At 35.6% G+C, this 20,625-nt stretch overlaps 1 protein-coding gene across 1 annotated transcript; it reads right to left on the minus strand.

The window, feature by feature from the left end:
* Positions 1 to 1,423: 1,423 nt before the first annotated feature.
* TREH (trehalase) lies at positions 1,424 to 20,231 on the minus strand. The gene is made up of 15 exons (XM_072425446.1): positions 20,007 to 20,231; positions 17,237 to 17,337; positions 14,035 to 14,182; positions 12,534 to 12,621; positions 12,225 to 12,325; positions 12,008 to 12,100; positions 11,711 to 11,827; positions 11,507 to 11,629; positions 8,635 to 8,684; positions 8,354 to 8,542; positions 7,243 to 7,460; positions 5,829 to 5,940; positions 5,038 to 5,150; positions 3,089 to 3,142; positions 1,424 to 1,952 (listed from the first exon to the last, which is right to left on the minus strand). Exons 1-15 carry the CDS (start codon positions 20,099 to 20,101, stop codon positions 1,812 to 1,814), a joined length of 1,743 nt encoding a protein of 580 aa, XP_072281547.1. The 5' UTR covers positions 20,102 to 20,231; the 3' UTR covers positions 1,424 to 1,811.
* Positions 20,232 to 20,625: the final 394 nt, after the last annotated feature.

A 20,625-nucleotide genomic window follows, 5' to 3' on the forward strand; every position in this document is an offset into this window, starting at 1 on the left:
CCAGGAGCACAGGGAGCCTGGATTGCAGCACTGAAGCATTTTACTTGCTTGAGAAGCAGTTGGTAAGAGCACAGCGAAAATAAAAATATAAATAGTTCCTAGTAGAGAATTTTAAGGCAGCACTAAACCTAATGATAAAAAATGGCATGTAGGCATGATGTACTTTCTGCAATAAAATTACCTTGCCTGGTCACATTTTTTAATTACGCTCACCTCTTCTTGTTCCATTGCGGGAGCCACCATCTTCATCCTATCCTTTGGGTTTGGACATCTTTATATGCAAAGCTGCAATGATATAACTTATGCGAACTGGAGATCAATTTTTTCCAGCATTCAGAGGTATGCATGCGCAGTGCAGTGTACATAATATGTCCCTTAGTGAAATAATGAATCTGCCTGCTCACAATTTATTTTTGTTTTAGTTTAGCTGTTTTTCAAGATGATGCCTTGAAAGATACATAGGTAAATATCTTACTTACCCAGAATATCATTGAACATTTATTTGTAGTGCAGCAGGCCACATTTACATAAAGTGCCAGATACTCGGAAGTGATCAGGCAGTTAGAGTGGTTGTTGCAGAATGAACATCACCTGTCACTTTCTGCAATGATAACTCGCCTGATTGGGAATTCTTAAAAGTGGAGCTTCTTTAAAGCTAGAAGGGGAACAACAATGGCAGCTGCTATGTTTCTCCAGTGCAACAGTAATTTCAAAATTCAAATATTCTCTGTAATATCATGTTCTTGTCCCTGGTACATTGTTTCATGTTTTTCTTACAGTTCCTGCTTGGAAAATTTGCAATCTTTAATTGTACTGGTGATCATTGTCGCTACAATGTTATAGAAAAACCCATCATTAAAGCGAAAGTAAATTTTGTACTTTACATCAAAGGGTAAAAAACCCTTGTATTTAAAGTAAAAATATTATTCTTTAAAAAAAAAAAAAAAAAAGGTGAAGCCACTACCATTTTTGGTTTGATCTGTGATGAAGACGGATGGGGAGCGCAGATGCATGCATGCATGTAGGTATCCCGGGAGGCTTCTGGTTACTCCTGTGTATGCCCGAGATGGAAGGGGCGTTTTTCAACACTGAGGGGAAAGAGATACCGATCTCTACCTAGAAGGGTGCAGACAGCAAAAATACTGTTATCTGCACCTACAAAATACTTTTTTGGCTTGTAGAGAAGAGTTGCAGTTGATATAGCTCTTATGGCCTCCTATTGTCTGATTCTTCCCCCACCTTTTAGATTGTAGGCTCTTCAGGGCAGGGACCTCTCCTCCTCCTGTGTCACTGTCTGTATCTGTCTGTTTTTTGTAACCCCTATTTAATGTACAGCACTGTGTAAAATGTTGACACTATATAAATACTGTTTAATATTAAAAGTAATTATATCCCATAAATTAATTAATATCTCACCAACAGCTCTATGTATAAGCAAAATTCTTTAATAGATCATTTACACATTTTATGCACTTTGAACTGTACCTAAAGTGCAGTGCTTTCAATGGTACAGCTCTCATCAATGCATTTTTTTTACACTTTTTATGGTGGATGACGTTTTTACATGTGTTTTAACTCATGGGTGTGCATGCTAAAAACTCTATTGCAATCCATAAGGTAAAAGCATGTAAAATACATTACAAATACACAACACGTGAAAATTATAAACTCAAGACAAATGCATTTCTATATGCTGAGGAAACAATACAACTACAAAACCACTTAGTTCATGTACACGAGTATTTAAAGATATTTGCAGAAAGTTACAATTATAGAGGAGATTAATACATTTAGGGAAACAGAAACAGGATTTATACCCATAACATAATAATTAATATTGAAGACAATAAAGCAGGAAATGAAAATGAGGTAGTGATGGCTGAACTAGTTAGACGGGATCTGTAGAGGTCCAACAGCTGAAGTATTACACCATTGCTCCACCCAAAGCCAAGCTGAGAAAGGAAAAATACAGCATGGTAAAATACTTACACTTACTAGTACAGGGCAAAAACATATTTTATTTGGAGATAGTATAAACATTCATAATTACATGATACACAATGTCATATAAATGAACATATAATGACAAATAGTAATTCAGAGAAGCCTTATTAAGTAAAGTCCCAGGGCGAGATATTGCAATGTGCATTGATGTCATAGAAGCTTTAGGAGACAGGCTACGTACACATACTCATACACATAATAATTGTCGGTGGAATGGATCTTTCAACAACGACAAAAGACTGAAAGGTGCATGAACGAGCTCTGTACATACAGCAACATTCTGCTCTATGGAGAGGGGAGAGGATGAGCGAGTGGTACCCTGCTGGGCTCTCTCCTCTCACTTGTATTGCAGTCGTTTGTCATTCCACCAGGCCGGATCCATGAATGACGCCGGAAGAGCACTGTACACACGTCAGATTCTTGTCCAATACCAGCCATGAAGCGATGGTCGGATGCTGAAGATGGGATGATCGGATACCAGCCCTGAAGCAGCTCCCACACTGTCTCCACATTTGATGCACTTTGGTAGCATGTACCTCCTCAACTGATTCATTCTAGGTTTACAGTTTCCACTATTTGTTTACTTACACTTTTATCACTTGGGGAGCATTGATACTGCATGGACCATTCCCTTGCCTTTTGTATGCCTTATTCAGGGCAAAGTGTGCCAATGCTGACCTTTTATTGGTATACCTATAAAATGCTATAATTAGCATTTCTGAAGAAGCAGACTAGTTTTGCGAAACACATCAAATGAAAAACCTTCAAACAAAAGGTCTAGTTCTCTAATGCTTCTATGACACTGATACACATTTTAATACCACGCCTGGGGACTTTCTCTGTATTAATATTTGCCAATATATGGTCATCTATCTCTTATTGTGTACCATGTAATTATGCATGATTTAGCCAATTTGTAGGTAATCTGTTGATATTTGATGCCTATAAATTGCCACTTTTTCAACTTCTTGTATTCTCCTTAGTTATACTTTAAATATCAAAGATGGTAATGTGCTTTAAAGGTACAACATAGATTCTTACAAATCAACCAACTTAAAAACTTGTTATATACATAGGATCTTACCTGTACTTCATATTCCCCGCCTCCACCTGGTTTACCATCACCTTCCACATCATACTATTGAAAAACAAAACAAGATATAGTTACATACCATATACCAATGCACTCATTTAATTTGGATTTCAGCATTTTGTATAGGTATTAGTATTATTAGCATTATCCATGCTAAAGGAAAGCACACAATACAGAATGTGAGATGTGATTTCTGCTTCTTGTTTAGTGCTATGTGTATTTTATTTGAGGTTTCTAGAACTTACTCCATGATTTTATTTTATTTTTTTTATTTTAAATATTTTTATTGGCAAAGCAAAAAATACAGTAAACATTATAGCAATATCAATAAGGAACATACAGTTACATCAATGTATACATTTCAAAGAATATCAAAAGATATCAAAATGCATTGCAATCATGTACACATTTGATACCTGTATGTTTATAAGCTCTTGACTTCAGACGGGAGTTGCCATTGCCATTTTTGACCAATTTGTATTATTGGTCTCTGTTCATTTCCCTACTTTCCTTTATTTTTATGTTCCCTTGTTATGTATCCTTGGTGTATAAAAAAAATTTCTTCTAATAAAAATTATTAAATACAAAAATATATCAAAATGCAGAAGCAAAGAACCATGTAATCAGTGCACTGTGGTGAACAACATTTCACCCTGCCACTTTTTCCTTTTTCTGTTTTCTTTATGGGTACAGTTAATTTTTTTTTTTTGCATAACAACAAAAGGAGGACGAGTGTAAAAAAACCCCATACGGGTAACCAAAGGAACCAAACACTTCGCTGTTAACATTATATCAACCTGGTGACGGCTTGTGAACATCAAACTGAGAAATATTAAAATAACAACATATGATACTTGTGTATCCCTTGTTGTGTGCTGTTGTTTTTGGCCACTCCATTATTTTAGGGAGGATCACATGAATTTTTTATATTGGCCGCTTGCATACCTGTTATATTGTGCTTTATTGTGTCAGAAATGTTTTTAAAATGTTTTTTTATTGATCAGTTGGAATGCCAACATATAGAGGCCCACAAAGCTGAGGATGAGAAAAGAAAATGCCAACTGGACTGGAACATGATCAACAGAACAGAGCAAGAAACAACCGAAACAAAAACCGAAACAAAAAAAATACAACAGAAAGTAGAAAAACAATTCTAAAACACACAAATCACAGAATGGCAAGTAGTTCATCTAAGAGCCATGAATGTAAGCAGTGAAAGCTGTGGTCAGATAAGGATAACTGGATTACTGAAAATATGGAATTATCCTATTTACCTAAACCAGTCACTTGAATTAGCAAAATGCTTTTAGATAAGTACAAACTTAACTAAAACATATAAATGTACAATATAACCTTATCCATAAAACTTATAAACTGATCAGCCATTCAGAACAGGAATGTATTCAAATAAAATAGTTATCTTTCTATAATATATGCCTGACCTGATAGCTAATGCATACAAATAAAAAAAAAACAATAAAACACCAAAATAAACTTCTGATAACATTTTGTGTTACTGAAAGAACATTTGACTTCCCATAATATTTCAGACACTGTCACTTTGACCTATGAGGATTAAGGGAAACTGATACTTTCTAAACATGGCCATACAAGTTATTTTAAAAAATCATCACAGCATCAATGCCAACAGACAATCTAAAGCTTCATGTAGTTATTTTACGGCTTATATATATGTGTGTTGCATCGAACAAATTACTTTTAAGGAATTAATCATTATAACCTCAATTAGAATCGGATTGGATAACTACACTTTTTTACTTCTCATTTCTTGCCAAATCTAATAAGGATTGTACAATAAAATCATATTATGCACAGCCAGCTTTAGAAAGTCCGTCTTGTTTTTGTTTTTTGTTATTTTGCTCATATTTTGTATAAGCCTTTTTATAGAGGAACCCAGTTTTCTAATAGTACAAACTTACCTTTTCAAACATGGCATGGTACTTCTTGTAGGCATTGTAATTGACTATGACCCACTTTTGGGCTAATCTGAAGGCAATTTCCTTCGCCTTGGAAGACTGCGACTTTTCCAGCCCTAATGGAAACAAAATCCTTTTTAGGTGCGATGCAGAAAATGGTGAAACACACAATTGTGTTTGAAAACGAGCTGCTGAGCCTAAAAATTCATTGTTAGCCAACAGCGCTTTAGAAAGCTGGGGATCTTCTGATGTCAAAGTTCTGCAGTCATGGCTGTATTTTCTGTTTTAGCTACCATTCTTTTGTATTACCCCTCTTCCTTCCTCCTGTATTGCTCTATAGGCTTAAATCTGGAGGTGGGACTGAGGTACAGTAGGTGGAGGGTTCAAGGTATACCAACTTCCCATGTCTGAATCCAACTGCATAGTCATGAAAGCAAAGTACAAAATATGTCTCTGGTAGTTGTTATCCATGACAATCTTTGCACTAACCATAGCTTTCCATTTTCCCAGTGTTCAATATGTAAACCAAATTTTTTTAATAGAATAAAAAAATGGATAAAAGGGGTTAAAAGGGTTCTAATGGTATTACAACATGGTACTGTTGAGCAAAGTGTGTACTGGACCAATACCACTGGAGGGATCCTAAGGGGTACAAACTTTCCAAATATATATAATGTACTCTGGAATCACAAGCAGGCTGTTCTGTCATTGATATTTTTTTTTCTTTTATGGGAAATAGCAACTGTACAGATATTGCAGATCAGCAGAGCAAATGTTACATTTCTAACCCATACCTTCAATTACAATGTGTTGTAAAGGTGGCCAGGCATTAGGAAAATCCCACTGCTGTCCAGAGTTTTTGAAAGAAGTTGGAAGACCATTATTGTAGGCCAATGCTCCACTATTCTGAAAACATAAAACAATGACAATTTTGTTTTTCTGTTTTGTAAGGATTATATTTAACATTTTGCATATGTGTCTAATTTTATCAACTGCACCAACAAAATAATGAAAGACGTTCTTTAGCACAGCTTAGTAACATACAAATCGAAGTACAAATAATATAAACCAGTGCTTCTAATACCTTTATTACAGTATAAAATAAGGTTGTTACATAGTTACATAGTAGGTCAGGTTGAAAAAAGACATAAAGCCATCAAGTTCAACCGCAACGGAACCAAACATATCTCAGATATAAAACCCTACAGACATAGTTGGTCCAGAAGAAGGCAAAAAAAACCTGGTACAATTCACTTCAACAGGCGAAAAAAAATCCTTCCTGATTCCATGAGAAGAGAACGTAAGCGTTATACACAGACCATATGAGGATTGGACATTTGTACCTATGGAGTGTGCTATTTGCTAGATATCAGGCCAATTTATCTTGCATTAACCTACTGATTTCTGCTTGCAGCTCTGCAGGGTGCCCAATCTTTACAATTATCCTCATGGTTTAATCTTCTATGCTTGGACTAAAAAAAATGTGAAGTTTCAATATCTGTATTAAAGACCAAATGGACCCAATTTATTAATGCTCTCTGATACTGGAGGGGATAGACAATCACAGATGAACCTGGGTGATCCAACAAACCTGCAATGGATCTGTTCCAGGATTGAAAACATTTGGCAGTTAAAAGCAACTGATTTGTAGAGAAACTTATTGCAGGTTTGTTGCATCACCCAGGTTTTCCCATAATAGTCTATCTTCTCTTGGAGAGCCTTAATATATCAAGCCCAAAGAGTACAGATGGCTAGAACTTGCTGGTTTACACTTCCTACCCTCACTACCTTATTATTTCAAAGGGAAGCTGAGTAATGTAGTTTCCTGTGTAAACATTTTTGCGGCTTTGCAATGTGGTACTATTTTCTGTCCGGCACAAGGGTATAACATCGCATTTTCCTGGTGCTCAGAATTAAGCTTTACTAACAATTGACTCATCTTTGCTTCTTTATTCAATGATTACACTAACGATTTTGTATCTGGGTTTTTTTTGGTTAACATCCAACTCAAGCATTGCTGTGTGCACTCTCTAAAAACTGTCCCTGTGCCATTTATTTTAAGATTGTAAATTAGGTAAATAATTCAGCATATGAGTGTGGCTATAACAAGTGTAGAATGTTATTCCTAAAGTGCCTATATTACCATAATAATTTGTAATAATATAAAACATAATAATAGATAAATAAAAATGAATGTATTTAATGTACCTCCAAATAGGAAACCACTCTGTCAACAACTGCTGCATCATCAAAACACGAAGCCCAGAGTGGAGATAAGTTGCTGGGGTAGAAGTTTGGATTCCTTTTCTGATGTTCTGTATTGTAGTCCAACCAAACTCCTAGATCAGGGTCCCACAACACAGCCTGCACAGCTTTGATCCGCTGCTTTAGGGCTTCAGAGAACTTGGAAGCCATTTCTGGCATATCTTTAGACCAAATAACACAACTTAGAAAAATATTAAATTTCAGTCCAGTGCAAACTAATTACTGTTTAACCAAAGGCTAACGAGGATCAAGAAATATATTTTATATACTGTATCAGACACACCTCTGCCCTCCATGTTCTGTTACTATGGCCTTATGGGTAGAGCCCTTTTTGACAGAACCAGAGCAGATGGCCTCCATAACAGTGAGTATAACATTAATATCCAACTGGAAGGCATGGGAGATATATTACATTCTGATCAGTTGTTCTGCTCTGAGATTTAAGCTAGGCCTCATTATCCTAACAGTTCATACTTTGAAACCTTTACTCTGCACCTCACTACAACTTTTGATACCTGGATCAGATTTATATTACAGTCAACATTCTCTATTCATTGGGATTGATTTATTAAAGCTTACCTAGACTGGAAAGATAGACTACCATGGGAGAACTTGGGTGATCCAGCAAACCTGGAATGGATTTGGTCCAGGACTGAAAACTAATATTGCTCTAACTAACTGAACAACTAATAGCAAAAGATTTTTGAGAAATTAATTCTAGGTTTGTTGGATCACCCAGGTTCTCCCATGATGGTTTATCTTCTATAGTCATGGAGACCTTTGATAAATCAAGCCCAATGTTTTTATTAAATAGGTCCCAGTGTCTCATGGTTTTTATGAATGCTTATGGGCTACATTCTCAAATATACTGTTCCTACTGTCCTATTGTAAACAGTTCTGAAGTTGCAATTATATCCTTTTATGTTGTTTCCAAAACTTCCAGAGCCTTGGGATTGTGCAGGGTTTAGCACCTACAGTACTTAGATCTGTTTTTTTTCTATAGTATAATCCTATGAATTTGGGTAATTATATCTACCTGTATCTAATATCTCACCTAGATCAGTATAGAATTTGGCCAGTGTTCTCTCCACACGACACAAAATGGCATTTAAGTCCACGGGAACCACTGAGCTGGTTTTCGTGTCCAGCAAAGAATCTGTAGAACCATAGAACCAGCGAGTAGAAAAGTCCCAACCAGACTCGGCAGCAGCTTTTATCTCTGAATAAAATGGCTCTTTGGCCTCTACACAAATAAAAGGAAATGTTATGAATACATAAGGCTTTTTAGCAGTATAACAAATAATAGGGGAAAAATGCGATTAAATGCTGTCATACCTGCTGTAAGGTTTTCAGCAAGCTCATAGTCATCAGAATAAGACTCGGGCCTGCAATTAACAGATTTTTTTATTATAAATTTATATTTGAATGTCCTGCTGTCTCTGTCATTATAAATACAAGACTTAAGTGTTAAGGGTCCTAATAAACAGATCTCTACAATTACACAAGACGGTACCAATAATCATAGATTGGTATATTATTATTATTATCAATATTATTATTATTATTATTATTATTATTATTATTAATAAACAGGATTTATATTGCACCTACATATTACGCAGCGCTGTATATTAAATAGGGGTTGCAAATGACAGACTAAAATGGACAGTGATACAGGAGGAGAGGACCCTGCCCCGAAGAGCTTACAATCTAGTAGGTGGGGAAATTCACACACAATAGGATTGGAGATATTTTGTGGTGGGAAGTAGTGATGGTTTCAAAAGACAGAAGAAGATGGGTAGGCAAGTTTGAATAAAATGGGTTTTGAGTGCTCTTTTAAATGAGCCGAAAGTCGGAGCAAGCCGAATAGGACGAGGAAGACCATTCCAGAGAGTTGGGGCAGCTCTAGAGAAGTCTTGTATCCATGCGTGTGATGAGGTTATGAGTGAGGAAGTCATTAGTAGGTCATTGGAGGAGCGGAGAGAGCGGCAGGGGGAGTATCAAGTACCAAGTCAGAAATGTAAGTGGGACAATAACTGTGTAGGGATTTGAAGGCAAAGCACTGGAGCTTGAATTTAATTCTAAGGTGAAATGGAAGCCAGTGTAGAGATCTCCAAAGAGATGCAGCGGAAGACTCATGGACTGTCACAGTTGCAGTCCTGGAGATATTGCATATAACTCTGGCTCTGCTTTGTTTTTCTTACTGTGGGATAAGTTTAGATGAGGTTGCAGTGTGGTGCAGCTTTGTTACACAGTTGAAATGCTGCTTGTAGAATCCCACCCATAGCTGTGTTGGGGAACACATGGGCAGTTGTGAGCAGATGAGTACGACCTGCTGCTGTCAAATATTGAAACCCTGGTGCATTAGGAGCCAACACAGCGTTTGGGGCTGCAAAATGGCTGGAAAGGTGCCAACCACTGAATGTCCCAAAAGTATAATCAGGGCAATCAGTTACTATAGTTTTTTGTTTGAATTGTATATTAGGGGAAATATATTTTGTATTGAAAGACGTACATATGATTAATTCCTTTAAACATGTTGCAGGTACTAAAGAATAGCTGTTGATATCCCAGAGAGGTTGTGTGTTCCAATCTTCCTTTTTGACAAAACAACACAGCTCTGAATTCCTTCTCACATAGTTTTAGCTCTGCCAACTTCTTTTCCAATGGGTTCCAAAGAACAAAGACCTCTCCTTATGTTTTTACCCCCTTATCCCCATAACCTTTACCTGTGCACAGGCAGGGAGGACCAGACGTCCCCAGCTATGACAAAATCATTGGGACGTTTTGTAAATTTTTCAACAGATAATACAAAGTATTTAAATGATTGATTTAGCAAAACGTAACAGATCAAATGAGATGTTTGTTAAGGTTTACATAAACTTTAAAACAATGTAGTTGGATTATTTAAAGCCAGTGTCTGGAGAGAAATTATTTTTATTAATATGTCTGTCTGTGACCCATGTTTGCCCACCAACCTCCCATTCCCCCAACACACACAAACTTCATTTTGAAATGCCCCTGTTAACCAGGCTAGTGATAGCATTTCGTGTTGAGGAGAATAGTCACTTACCCTGCTATTCTTACCCTGTGCTGGGTAACTGGTCATCTAGAGTCCCCCCATTAGTTAAGCAGGGATAATTCCATAGCCCTGAAGACACCTCCCAAAATTGGTGGGGCAAAAATATCCTTAGGCTGGGTAAAACTACATAATGACATCACTCAGGAAGACTTTCCAGCTTTGGAGCAAAGATAAGAAAAATATTTTTTTTTCTTTCATTAGAGAGTTAGGGGAAAAGTTGGGGAAAAAATACTTGGGGAATGGCTTCACATGCACAGGTGCCTGAATGTATCACGTATCAAGGTTAAAATGTATTTGTAGATATTTCACAAATTCTGGAAAAGCCTTAAAATACTCCTACTTAAAGTGTCCATGAGCTTAGACATAGAGTAGCATTGAAGCAGCCTTTTCAAATGAATTGGGTTTCAATGCATTAAAATGGACTCATTAAGCCCAGTAGTGCATTACCATGTGTTGTGGTGCACTGCCAATCCACAAGCTTTGAGCTGCATTTGCTTAATGTGTAGGTGTGCTGCACAGAATGAATTACTCCACCGCACACCATCAGACAGGTGTGAATGGGCCCTGATTCATTTTCCATAATGACAACAAAAACACTTATATCAGGTTTCAATGTTTCTAAAGGTTTGTTCAAATTACCCGTCTCTGTTTGCCTGTGAATTTGATTACTGCTTCACCACAGACCAGAGGCCACAAGCTGTGTCCCACCTTATAGACATAATATCATCGTACAGGGTTAATTAAAGGCATTTCGTGAACATCTGCCAACCACCCATTACAGAGCTCTTCACAAGCTTTGAGCAAGCTTTACTAAAATGTCAGTTTACAATAGAAGGCTCGGAAGGCTGGCAAATTTCCATTCTGTCATTTATGTGCCTTTGTAAGATGAATTTCTCCACAATACCTCCAGCTACAGAGGTCAGTGCAGGCTTATTTTAAAATTCATATGCTGCTTTTTAAATATCCACCGTTCAGGCACAAGCATTTTACTATGAAGGGATTTCCAGGTTTAGAGAAATTTACAAGGTTCTGTTCTTTTCCTTTATAAAAAACAAAATAACCATTGGTATTACATACACTTGAAGCAATTGAGGGACTCTAACATTACAGTAAGATTCTTCTCACCTTGGTCCCCCTGCTGCAACATTGTAGCGATTCAGAGTATAGTTGTTGCCATCGACTGATACGGATATACTCCGGTTGTTCATCCAGAAGTCATACTCTTTTGCCAAAATTGGGATACTTTCCCTTTGTGAGAAAAAGATTGTCATATTGTAGGTTCTTCTTCATAATACAACTCATACCAATCATAATCCGCCAAGTACATACCTGAGAAAAGTGAGGTTGTTTTGACTGGCCATGTAGCTTTCCATCATTAAAGTAAGGAATGGGGGCTGGCTTCTGCGAATGTAATATATTCTCCCCCCATTGGGGATCATTCCATATCTGTGAATTTAAAAGCAAAACCTGAAATTGTTCTGAATATATGGCTTCTTCTAAGTTATATTTGATTCCACTTTTATTTCATCTCTTTATCCAGTTTTATTTCCCTTTATTCAGTCATGTTAACCATGAAGCCATTTATACATGCTGCTAATTCTGGTTTAGTTTCTTTGTCCAGCTTACCGTTGTACCATGTATAGGAAATTTTCTATCATCCCTTTCGCTGTCTGGGTCATTTCAGAGAGAAGAAGTCCATTAATCACCCAATATGAATCCCTGAAACAAAATAAATTGCATATATATATATATATATATATATATAAATATATTTTATAGCATAAGTAATTGCTATTTATTTTATATGCAGTTTTTAGATTCATTGCACATATTTTTAACTCACCAGTAGTAAAACTCTCGGAATCTTCCTCCAGGTACAATCACTGGATTTGGAACATATATTTGTGAAAAGCGCTGTGGAGAGGTGTTTACTTCTTCTATAATCTGTAATAAAATATGATTTATTTTTATATGTTATATAATTTAAAATAATATTTGCAGTCACCTTTAGGGGCTCTATTTATTAAACGGGAATCTTCCAGGTCCATGTGTTTTAATGGCAACAATTGATTCCCACCAGGGATTGTTTGAGGGAATGTCAGATTCCCTTTTTTTATAAATAGAGCCCTAAATTTCTTGTTGGTTATATTACCTTTCTGCCCAAAGACTTCCAAAGAGAAGTGAGATTAAAGGCCCATTGGCGAAGTTCAGAATCCACGATGCCCTCTAAGAATTTAGGGCTGTTAGAAATAACATTATAAAAAGAAATAAAGCAATTTTATTGAGTATTATATACAATGTATTGTTGAAGCAATTACATATATTTTTCACATTACTACGCACTTGAAGCTAAAATTTGCACAGATTTATTGCTGTTTGTATAGCAGACGTAAGCAAATATCATTCTCCCTACAGGAGGTGTGTTACAAATCATTACCTCTACCACAAGTAAAACAAAAAATAATGTTTTTTTCTTTTTCATAGTAGATGTGGTCTTGCAAATCAATATTTCTGTCCATGGGCCACCTGCTGCCATTTTATTACTGCTGACGATTTATTTCACAGTCACAGTCTAAATTTTTGTTTATTCCAACATGCATGCTGCTATCAGACTAATAAACGCCATTAGGGCAATGGGCTGATTTACTAAAGTTATATTAGACTGGAGAAGATAGATAATCATGGAAAAACCTGGGTGATCCAGAAAATCTAGAATAGATTTCCCAAAATTCATTTGTTTTTAGCTGGCAAATGTTTTCAATACTGAAACAGGTTAAAGCACATAATAGTAAAAATTACCTAATGTGAATACTGAAAATGCAGTCATGCAATTACAATCGTGCTAGGGAAGTGTTCACATTTATCTGCACTCCTTATGAGTGGACGCATACTTTAAAGACAGCAAATCTGTGCCAGCTTGACCATTGTTTACTGTGATTCAGCTCTCTATAGACCTCCGATACAATCGTCTTTGTTGTGTGCGCTGTCTGTGCCAATCTATTACAACCGGCACTAAATGATTGCACCATACAGACTAGCAGTGTCATACAGAATTTATTATTTAAACAAGTAAACTTGTCTTTAAAATCAGAACTGTTTATTCTGTATTCTACCCTTTAATATACCAGAAACTGATAAACTGGCTTTGTCATTATGAAGCTGAATACAACGGTGGTGCAGTGTGGCTGTGCAGGGTGCTAATACTATATATAGGGCTTTCAGATAAATATAGGGAAATTGATGTCCTCAGGCGTCCTCTCTAATCTGTTCAGCCTTCCATTAAAAACTCTGCATCCCCTGACTACAATTTATGTATAATCCATAAAATAAGAATTAGAATGATGTCAGTAGAGTTAAGCAGCAGATGGCATTTTCTAAGGCACCATGATGGTGAATCTCTGTACAGTTGCTTTCTTGTGCTCATTTTTGTACAATCTTACAGGTTCTTTATATTCAAAATACTAATTTTCTCACTTTATAGGTCATGTATTTCATTTTACAGAAAACTAAAAAATGCCCTTTATTTACCAGTTTTTATTCTAACAAAGTGGGCAGAGCCCAGAAGACAAATCTGTATTGAAAGACACCAATACACGGTAATTGCCAGATATCAAGTATTAACAGTGAACAAAATGTATTTTATTTCCTTGTACCTTTCAGTCCAGTCTGGTGGGTCCCATTGTTCCATTTCTGTGCCAGGAGGATAAAAAGATGCATTCACAAATGCTATCAGTCTGTCCCTATCCACAACTCCACTAGGAGGGCTGTTAAGCACACCCTTAAATTTCTTCATTATCCGGGCTGAGAAATAAACAGACTTTGTTAGAACGTTAGAATTAGAATTACACTTCTCCATTAAAAACAGATTTCACATTTTACAGAGTTCTTATAGTAAAGACCCCTTTTATTGTATAAATAAAGATTCACCCATCTTTCCTCCAAGAGTGCCCCAGTTCTTTCTGAGGTGCCCCTAAAAGTGAATTTCATTCCACCAAGTTTACTACTTTATATGGACCATTCATATATTTCTACCAGGTGATCATACCAACACCTTATTGCCTCTTCTTAGGATTGTTAGAAAACAGTTTATTAATTTAGCATGTGCAATTTTAATGGAACTTGGTGAGTTTATTAAACAGATCTAGAGAAAGTGCTGGGAACTCACACGTTTACTCAGTAAGGTACTACAGAATAACTTACTCAGTTTGCAATGTTTTGTTTTTTTTAATGTTCCTATTGGAAAAATAGGCCAATACATCTGGGGATCAGACCATTCCTCTGCAGTCTATGGGCAAGGTAAGGATAAAATGCTGCAACAGACAACTTGTATTGCCAGGCAGACTAATTTGTGCACTACAGAAAAATAATAATGCCCCATTTTTGTACAAAGCTCTGCAACTAAGGAGGGAAGGAAGACTTGGATCTGAAAAGAACAGTCTCTTCAATAGGTATTGAATAGTATTCAGCATTTTAATGGAATGCAGTACATTGGAGCTGGTAAATAAATGGTATGCATTGCAGTAACACGTTCATGAACAGGACCTGGTGGGTAAAAAGTAAATTCCTCAAAGTATATTATCAGCCAAACAATTTCCCATAGATTTTAATGGAGTGGAGAGGGATTGAACCCCTATATGGTCCTTACTGCTATCTGGGGTTCTACAATAGAAATTCACTTTTTCCTGCTGTCTCAGCAGATGGGACGTGAAGTAAATCTTCAGCAGCAACAAAGCCAGAAACGCATGTATTTCTAACATTTTTAACATTTTAGCTTTTTATACAATGTTTTGACCTTTTTTGGATGGGGTATTGCTAATGTGGGGTATTGTTTGGGTATCTCTGAATTTTTATATTTCTTTTCTTTCCCTCCCTACATCTCATCTTTTTTTTTTGCTTGTTTCATATTCAGTGGCTGGGACCTAGAGAGAACGTGCACTTCAATGAGGAATGCTTGAAAGAAACGTTGAAAAGATGCCCTGAATGTCATCCTGGTACAGAATCAAAGGAGATGATAAAGTGTTGTATTCTAATATATAAGGGATCATTCAGCAGCATAGGGTTGCATTGCCCAGTGTACTCCCAATGCAAGAACAAGGCAAGTAGGCTTATTATTATGGTGTCATATGACGTGACGACTCCCAACTAATTTTTAGGAGATGAAACTGGGATGTTTAAAATTACCTAATTAAAATTAGTTTTCTGAGAAAAACAGATGAATTGATGAGAATTTCTAGAGATAATTATGACGAATGTTTGAAGTATGATACCCATTATTGGCTAGTTTGGGTTATAAAAATGGAAAAGCTGACAGAAAGTGAATCTGAGTTTGCATTTTTAAAAACTTGAGGCAGCCAATAAAGTGAATCTTTTGAACTACAAACTTTTAACATTAGTCAACGGCTAACATGATACAAGACTATTACTACAGAGTATAAACATGATCAATATTTGGTAACATAAAAAATATCCATCACTGTCTATTTCCTATTTCAGAAAGTAAAAGAATTTCAGATTTGTAACAATATAAATGAATAACCTTTAATGAATTTCATCCTGAAAGTGAAACATACATATGGAATAGAACATTTTACTTTTGAAATATGCCAGGCTATTTAGATCAGTATTTATCAACCAGGATTCCTCCAAAGGTTGCTAGGGGTTCCCTGAACCATAAGCAGTTTGTGCCTCTCAGGTCAGTATAAGTGACAGCAATGATCATTTTGGCTATTTGTAAGGGTGACATTCTTCCCACTGGCCAGCAATGTAAGAGGCATTCTTCCTACTGACCACCACACTAATATACTGTGAGTTATGGATATAGTAATTTTAGTAGAGGTTCCCTAAAGACCTGAAAGTTATTTGATGGTGTTTCCCTATGTTAGAAAGGTCCATGTGAGAAACACTGATTTAGATGGTATGATGATATGATTTGGAAACTATAATGTATGTGAGATGTGAAATGTCTTAATTCTTTGAATAATACTAAACAGGGTCATACCATAACATTTCTATTTCATTATTCACACTTATAGCATTACGTTCATACTTATTTCCTAATCTTGTAGGATTTCTGTGCTTCATCTACTTTATCTGCATCATTCCCCCTTTTTTCTCTCGTCTTCTCATCTTGATTCTGCATTGTGTGTATTCACTCCCACAATCCCCAAAGAATATTTGTCTTTTTTTCTATATTGTAAATTGATTCTGAAGCAACATATTGCAGAATTATACTTAGCCTTCCCCGTTTCCATGTTCTCATTCTCATAGCATATTACATTTTTACTTTGCTAGTTATGCTTAGGTTTACATCCACTTTTATTTAGGTAACATTTGTATATCACATAGTGCTAAATTTATGTTTACATTCACTATAACAATGTTTTCATAAAAGTAAAAGTGGTTTATATATTTGGGGTTTTAGTATTTTGTTGCAGAAACAAATATTTATGGATTTGTACATATTTCTGGAAATCATTTGTTACTAATTGTTTGCATTTCTATTTTTACAACAGGGATTGCGATCTCTGAAACCTGTCTTTCTATTTGTCTATGAGTAAATCATCATATAATGTTAGCTACAAGTAGTAGCGTCATCCACCCACCAGGGAATGTTTGAGAGAATGTCAAATTGCATGTTTTAGAGCCCCTTCATTTTTAACATTTAAACTAGTTAAATAAATATATTTATTGTATTGTTTAAGTCTTTTACCAGAAACTATGGGGCCCCTCAATTTGGTTTATTATGTAGTTAAATGTGTATTTGTATCAGGTGTCATATGAATTATATAAACCATTATTATTGGTATTATTGTATTATTAACCGGTATTATTGTAGAAATCATAAATGGAACTCACTAGGTTCTTCACGGAGACTCATGTCAACAAAATCTTTATCATCTTCAAAAATCTTGGCCATCTGGACATGGTGAAGGAGGTCTCCCGTGCAATAGATCTGACTGAAGAAGAATTTGTTTAAATCAAGTTTATCAAATAGTTTGAGCAAGTTAACAAAGATGTTGTGTTTAGAGAGTAAGCCATATACATAAAATTTGGCAAAACACCCAACAGGTAAGCTTATAAACAATAGACTCAGATACAAGTTTATACTAATTGCAGTTCTGGCATGTAGATATTAGTCTTTAAATAAAGCTGGTTTATCTGGCCTGGCATGCCTGTGTCGGTATAAACTTTTAACAAAGTATAAATGACAGGAGCACATATGCATATTACTGTTTTCCTGGTGCCATAATAAATGAAAATGTAAAGATTTAGAAAATGATGTGAATAAACTATTACTAGTAAATAAAAGGGGTATATATTTGTAGTAGACTTGTGCATAAACACCTATAGTTTCCTTTAAATTGTGCTTCTATAAATGCTGCTTTGTGTAAGATTCAGGAGGATCATGATTCTAATTCCTAATCAAATGATCTACATGCCAGAAGAAGATATCTAGAGATTAATCACAACAATCCTAAAGTCTAAACTGATGACATTTAGAAGAAAACACAGTGCAAACAAAAATATCTGCCAGTTCTATTTTGCTCATCCCTACAATAAACTTATTGCGACATATTGCAGAGTAGCAGTTTAAAGATCCCGAACATAAGGGCACTTAGACAATCAGCTAGTTACTTATTAGTTATGGAACCATATTTTTCACATTTTTATCCGTGTTCAGTATGGATGAATAAAATTCAAAGTTATCATTTCATGGAAATTTCAGAAAAAATCGGGAAATTTTGCAAAGTGTTACCTTTTTGGTTAACTGCATTTAAGTCAATGCAGGAGGCCAAACTAAAGAGATTTAGGGGTGCAATTGTCTTTAAATTGTCCTTTGTTTATATGTGAAAATATGGCCCATTTTAGGATATTAAGGTTTTTATTACAGAAAGAAAAAAAATCAGACAACAAATAAAAACACAATCGAAAACACAAATACAAATAACAATAAATCAAATAACTAAAACATTCTAAATGCCACTCCCCACCCCCAAAAAATATCCCCCAAACAAAATGTTTTTTTTCTGCTCAAGCAAATTGCAACAGTTTTCACTTTTGCATATATCTTGTGCTGTTTAATGTTCATATAACCAATTCTGGACAATTCAAAGATTACAGTTCTATTTAAAATAATTGATGTGTAATGATCTGACTAAACAATATTTGTAAATTATGAAAACTTGTATTAATTAGAAATATTTACTTGCTACATATTTTCGTAGATAGAATATAAAATTCTAGCAAGCAATGTGGTGATGGCATTCAGTAGAAAGTTTTGCATTGCTATGTGACCCCCAAAAAGTATAAATGGTTGTAACCGAATTTAAAAGAGAACGATTTAAGATGGCATGTTTTAGTTTTTCCAAATTATGTACAATAGCTAGCAAATTTGTAAAATCAGGAATCAGCAAAAGTGGGACAGTAGGAATGAAAATAGAAGGACAGTCTGCCATTAGGTATGGCTCATTGGTAGAAGACACTTCTATTGTTAACATTTATTCCTACTTGTTGCTCCATATGAAATGGATTTTGCCCTTGTGGCCATCCACCCTCTGTTCTTTACTCTTATAGATTGCATACATTATTGTGTTCAAGGTACATCTAAGATCGTTATCATATTTCTATAAAAACAAAATTCCTCCAATGCTAGATATTGATTTATGTGTTTCTAATAGGGAAAGATGTTAGCGATATGTTATGATATAGTCACAAAACATTCACCCATATACATTTTTATAGTTATACCTTATTTTAAAATGTTATTTGTTTTTATTTTAGATTGTCGCAATTACACATTTCTGCCACTGCAAAAATAAAAGTTTCCTTGACAATTCTGTCAATAAGATACTATTAAAAATGAAAGTCATACTTGGTCCTTAATATTTTTACCCCTAGGATGCAAATTATTTTGAAGCATATAATGGAGATGCATGATTGTGGGCTCTGTTTATAAAACAGGGAATGTGGCAGCCCCAGGTGTTTCAACAATTGATTCCCTCCAGGGAATATTTGGAGAAATTTCAGATCCACTGTTTTATAAATAGAACCCTGTGTGTAATAACGATAAAATATAACTTCGGGTTGAGTTATTATTATTGCTAATTAATGAATATACAGGGAAATATATTGTTTATATTTTATATTTTTTTTGATATATTGCTGCTCATTTAAAAGAGCGCTCAAAACCCATTTTTTCAAACTTGCCTACCCGTCTTCTTCTGTCAATTGAAACCACCACTACTTCCCACCACTACATATCTCCCATCCTATTTTGTGTGAAATTCCCCCATCTACTAGATTGTAAGCTCTTCGGGGCAGGGTCCTCTCCTCCTGTTTCACTGTCTGTATTAGTCTGTCATTTGCAATCCCTATTTAATGTACAGCGCTGCGTAATATGTTGGCGCTATATAAATCGTGTTTAATAATAATAATAATTGTTAACATATCCTTATATAATAAAAAGTTTAGCCTTCTAAGACTGCTCACAATTACTAACGGAATAAAAAGTATGCCGCTGTCCTATTCTATTAAATATTACTTGCAAATTAACAAAGATAATAAATCTGAAAATTATTCTACTCAACACACTTTTATAAAAAAAAATATTGAGTTATGTAGTTACCTGTCACATGGAGGGGGTAGATTTCCATTGGCACCTTTCTTCTGCAAATAACAGAATATGACAACAAATGTCACCCACCACCCTGAACAATTCATTGTGTATTGAAGGGAGTAAAGCAAACCAAGTGACTGCTCAAAGTTCCACAAGAAAAAGTGTTGGGACAAGGGTTAATGAGTTATTAATAGTCTGTTCCTTGGCATTCTGCCACTAGTTTTCCAGCTTCTTACTACACCCATGTATCTTGTCCTTTTAACTGTTTACATTCTGGGACTACAAAACTTGTCTGTAGCTTTACTAGGTTGGCCTGGTCCCCTAAGCTCATCCACACCCCAAAGTGTATACATGTCCAAACAAGAAGATTTGGCAGCATATTCAACAAGACGACCTGCCTGGCACCTCCTCCACTGACATGCGTCACCTAGATTGGGCTTAATCATGGAGACAAACATTTTTACATAGGTATACATAAGTAAAATCTACACATTAGGAATGGTAAATCTCTAAATGAAATAGAAAGGGGAGAAAATAAAATGGGGAGGAGTGGAATAGAAGGGGAGGGAAGAGGCAAAAGAGAGGAAAGGGAAAAAAATTGGTAGGAAGGAAGGAAGGAAGAAGAAAA

Source organism: Pyxicephalus adspersus, chromosome 11 (genome assembly GCF_032062135.1).
Source record: "Pyxicephalus adspersus chromosome 11, UCB_Pads_2.0, whole genome shotgun sequence".
Lineage (NCBI taxonomy): Eukaryota > Metazoa > Chordata > Amphibia > Anura > Pyxicephalidae > Pyxicephalus > Pyxicephalus adspersus.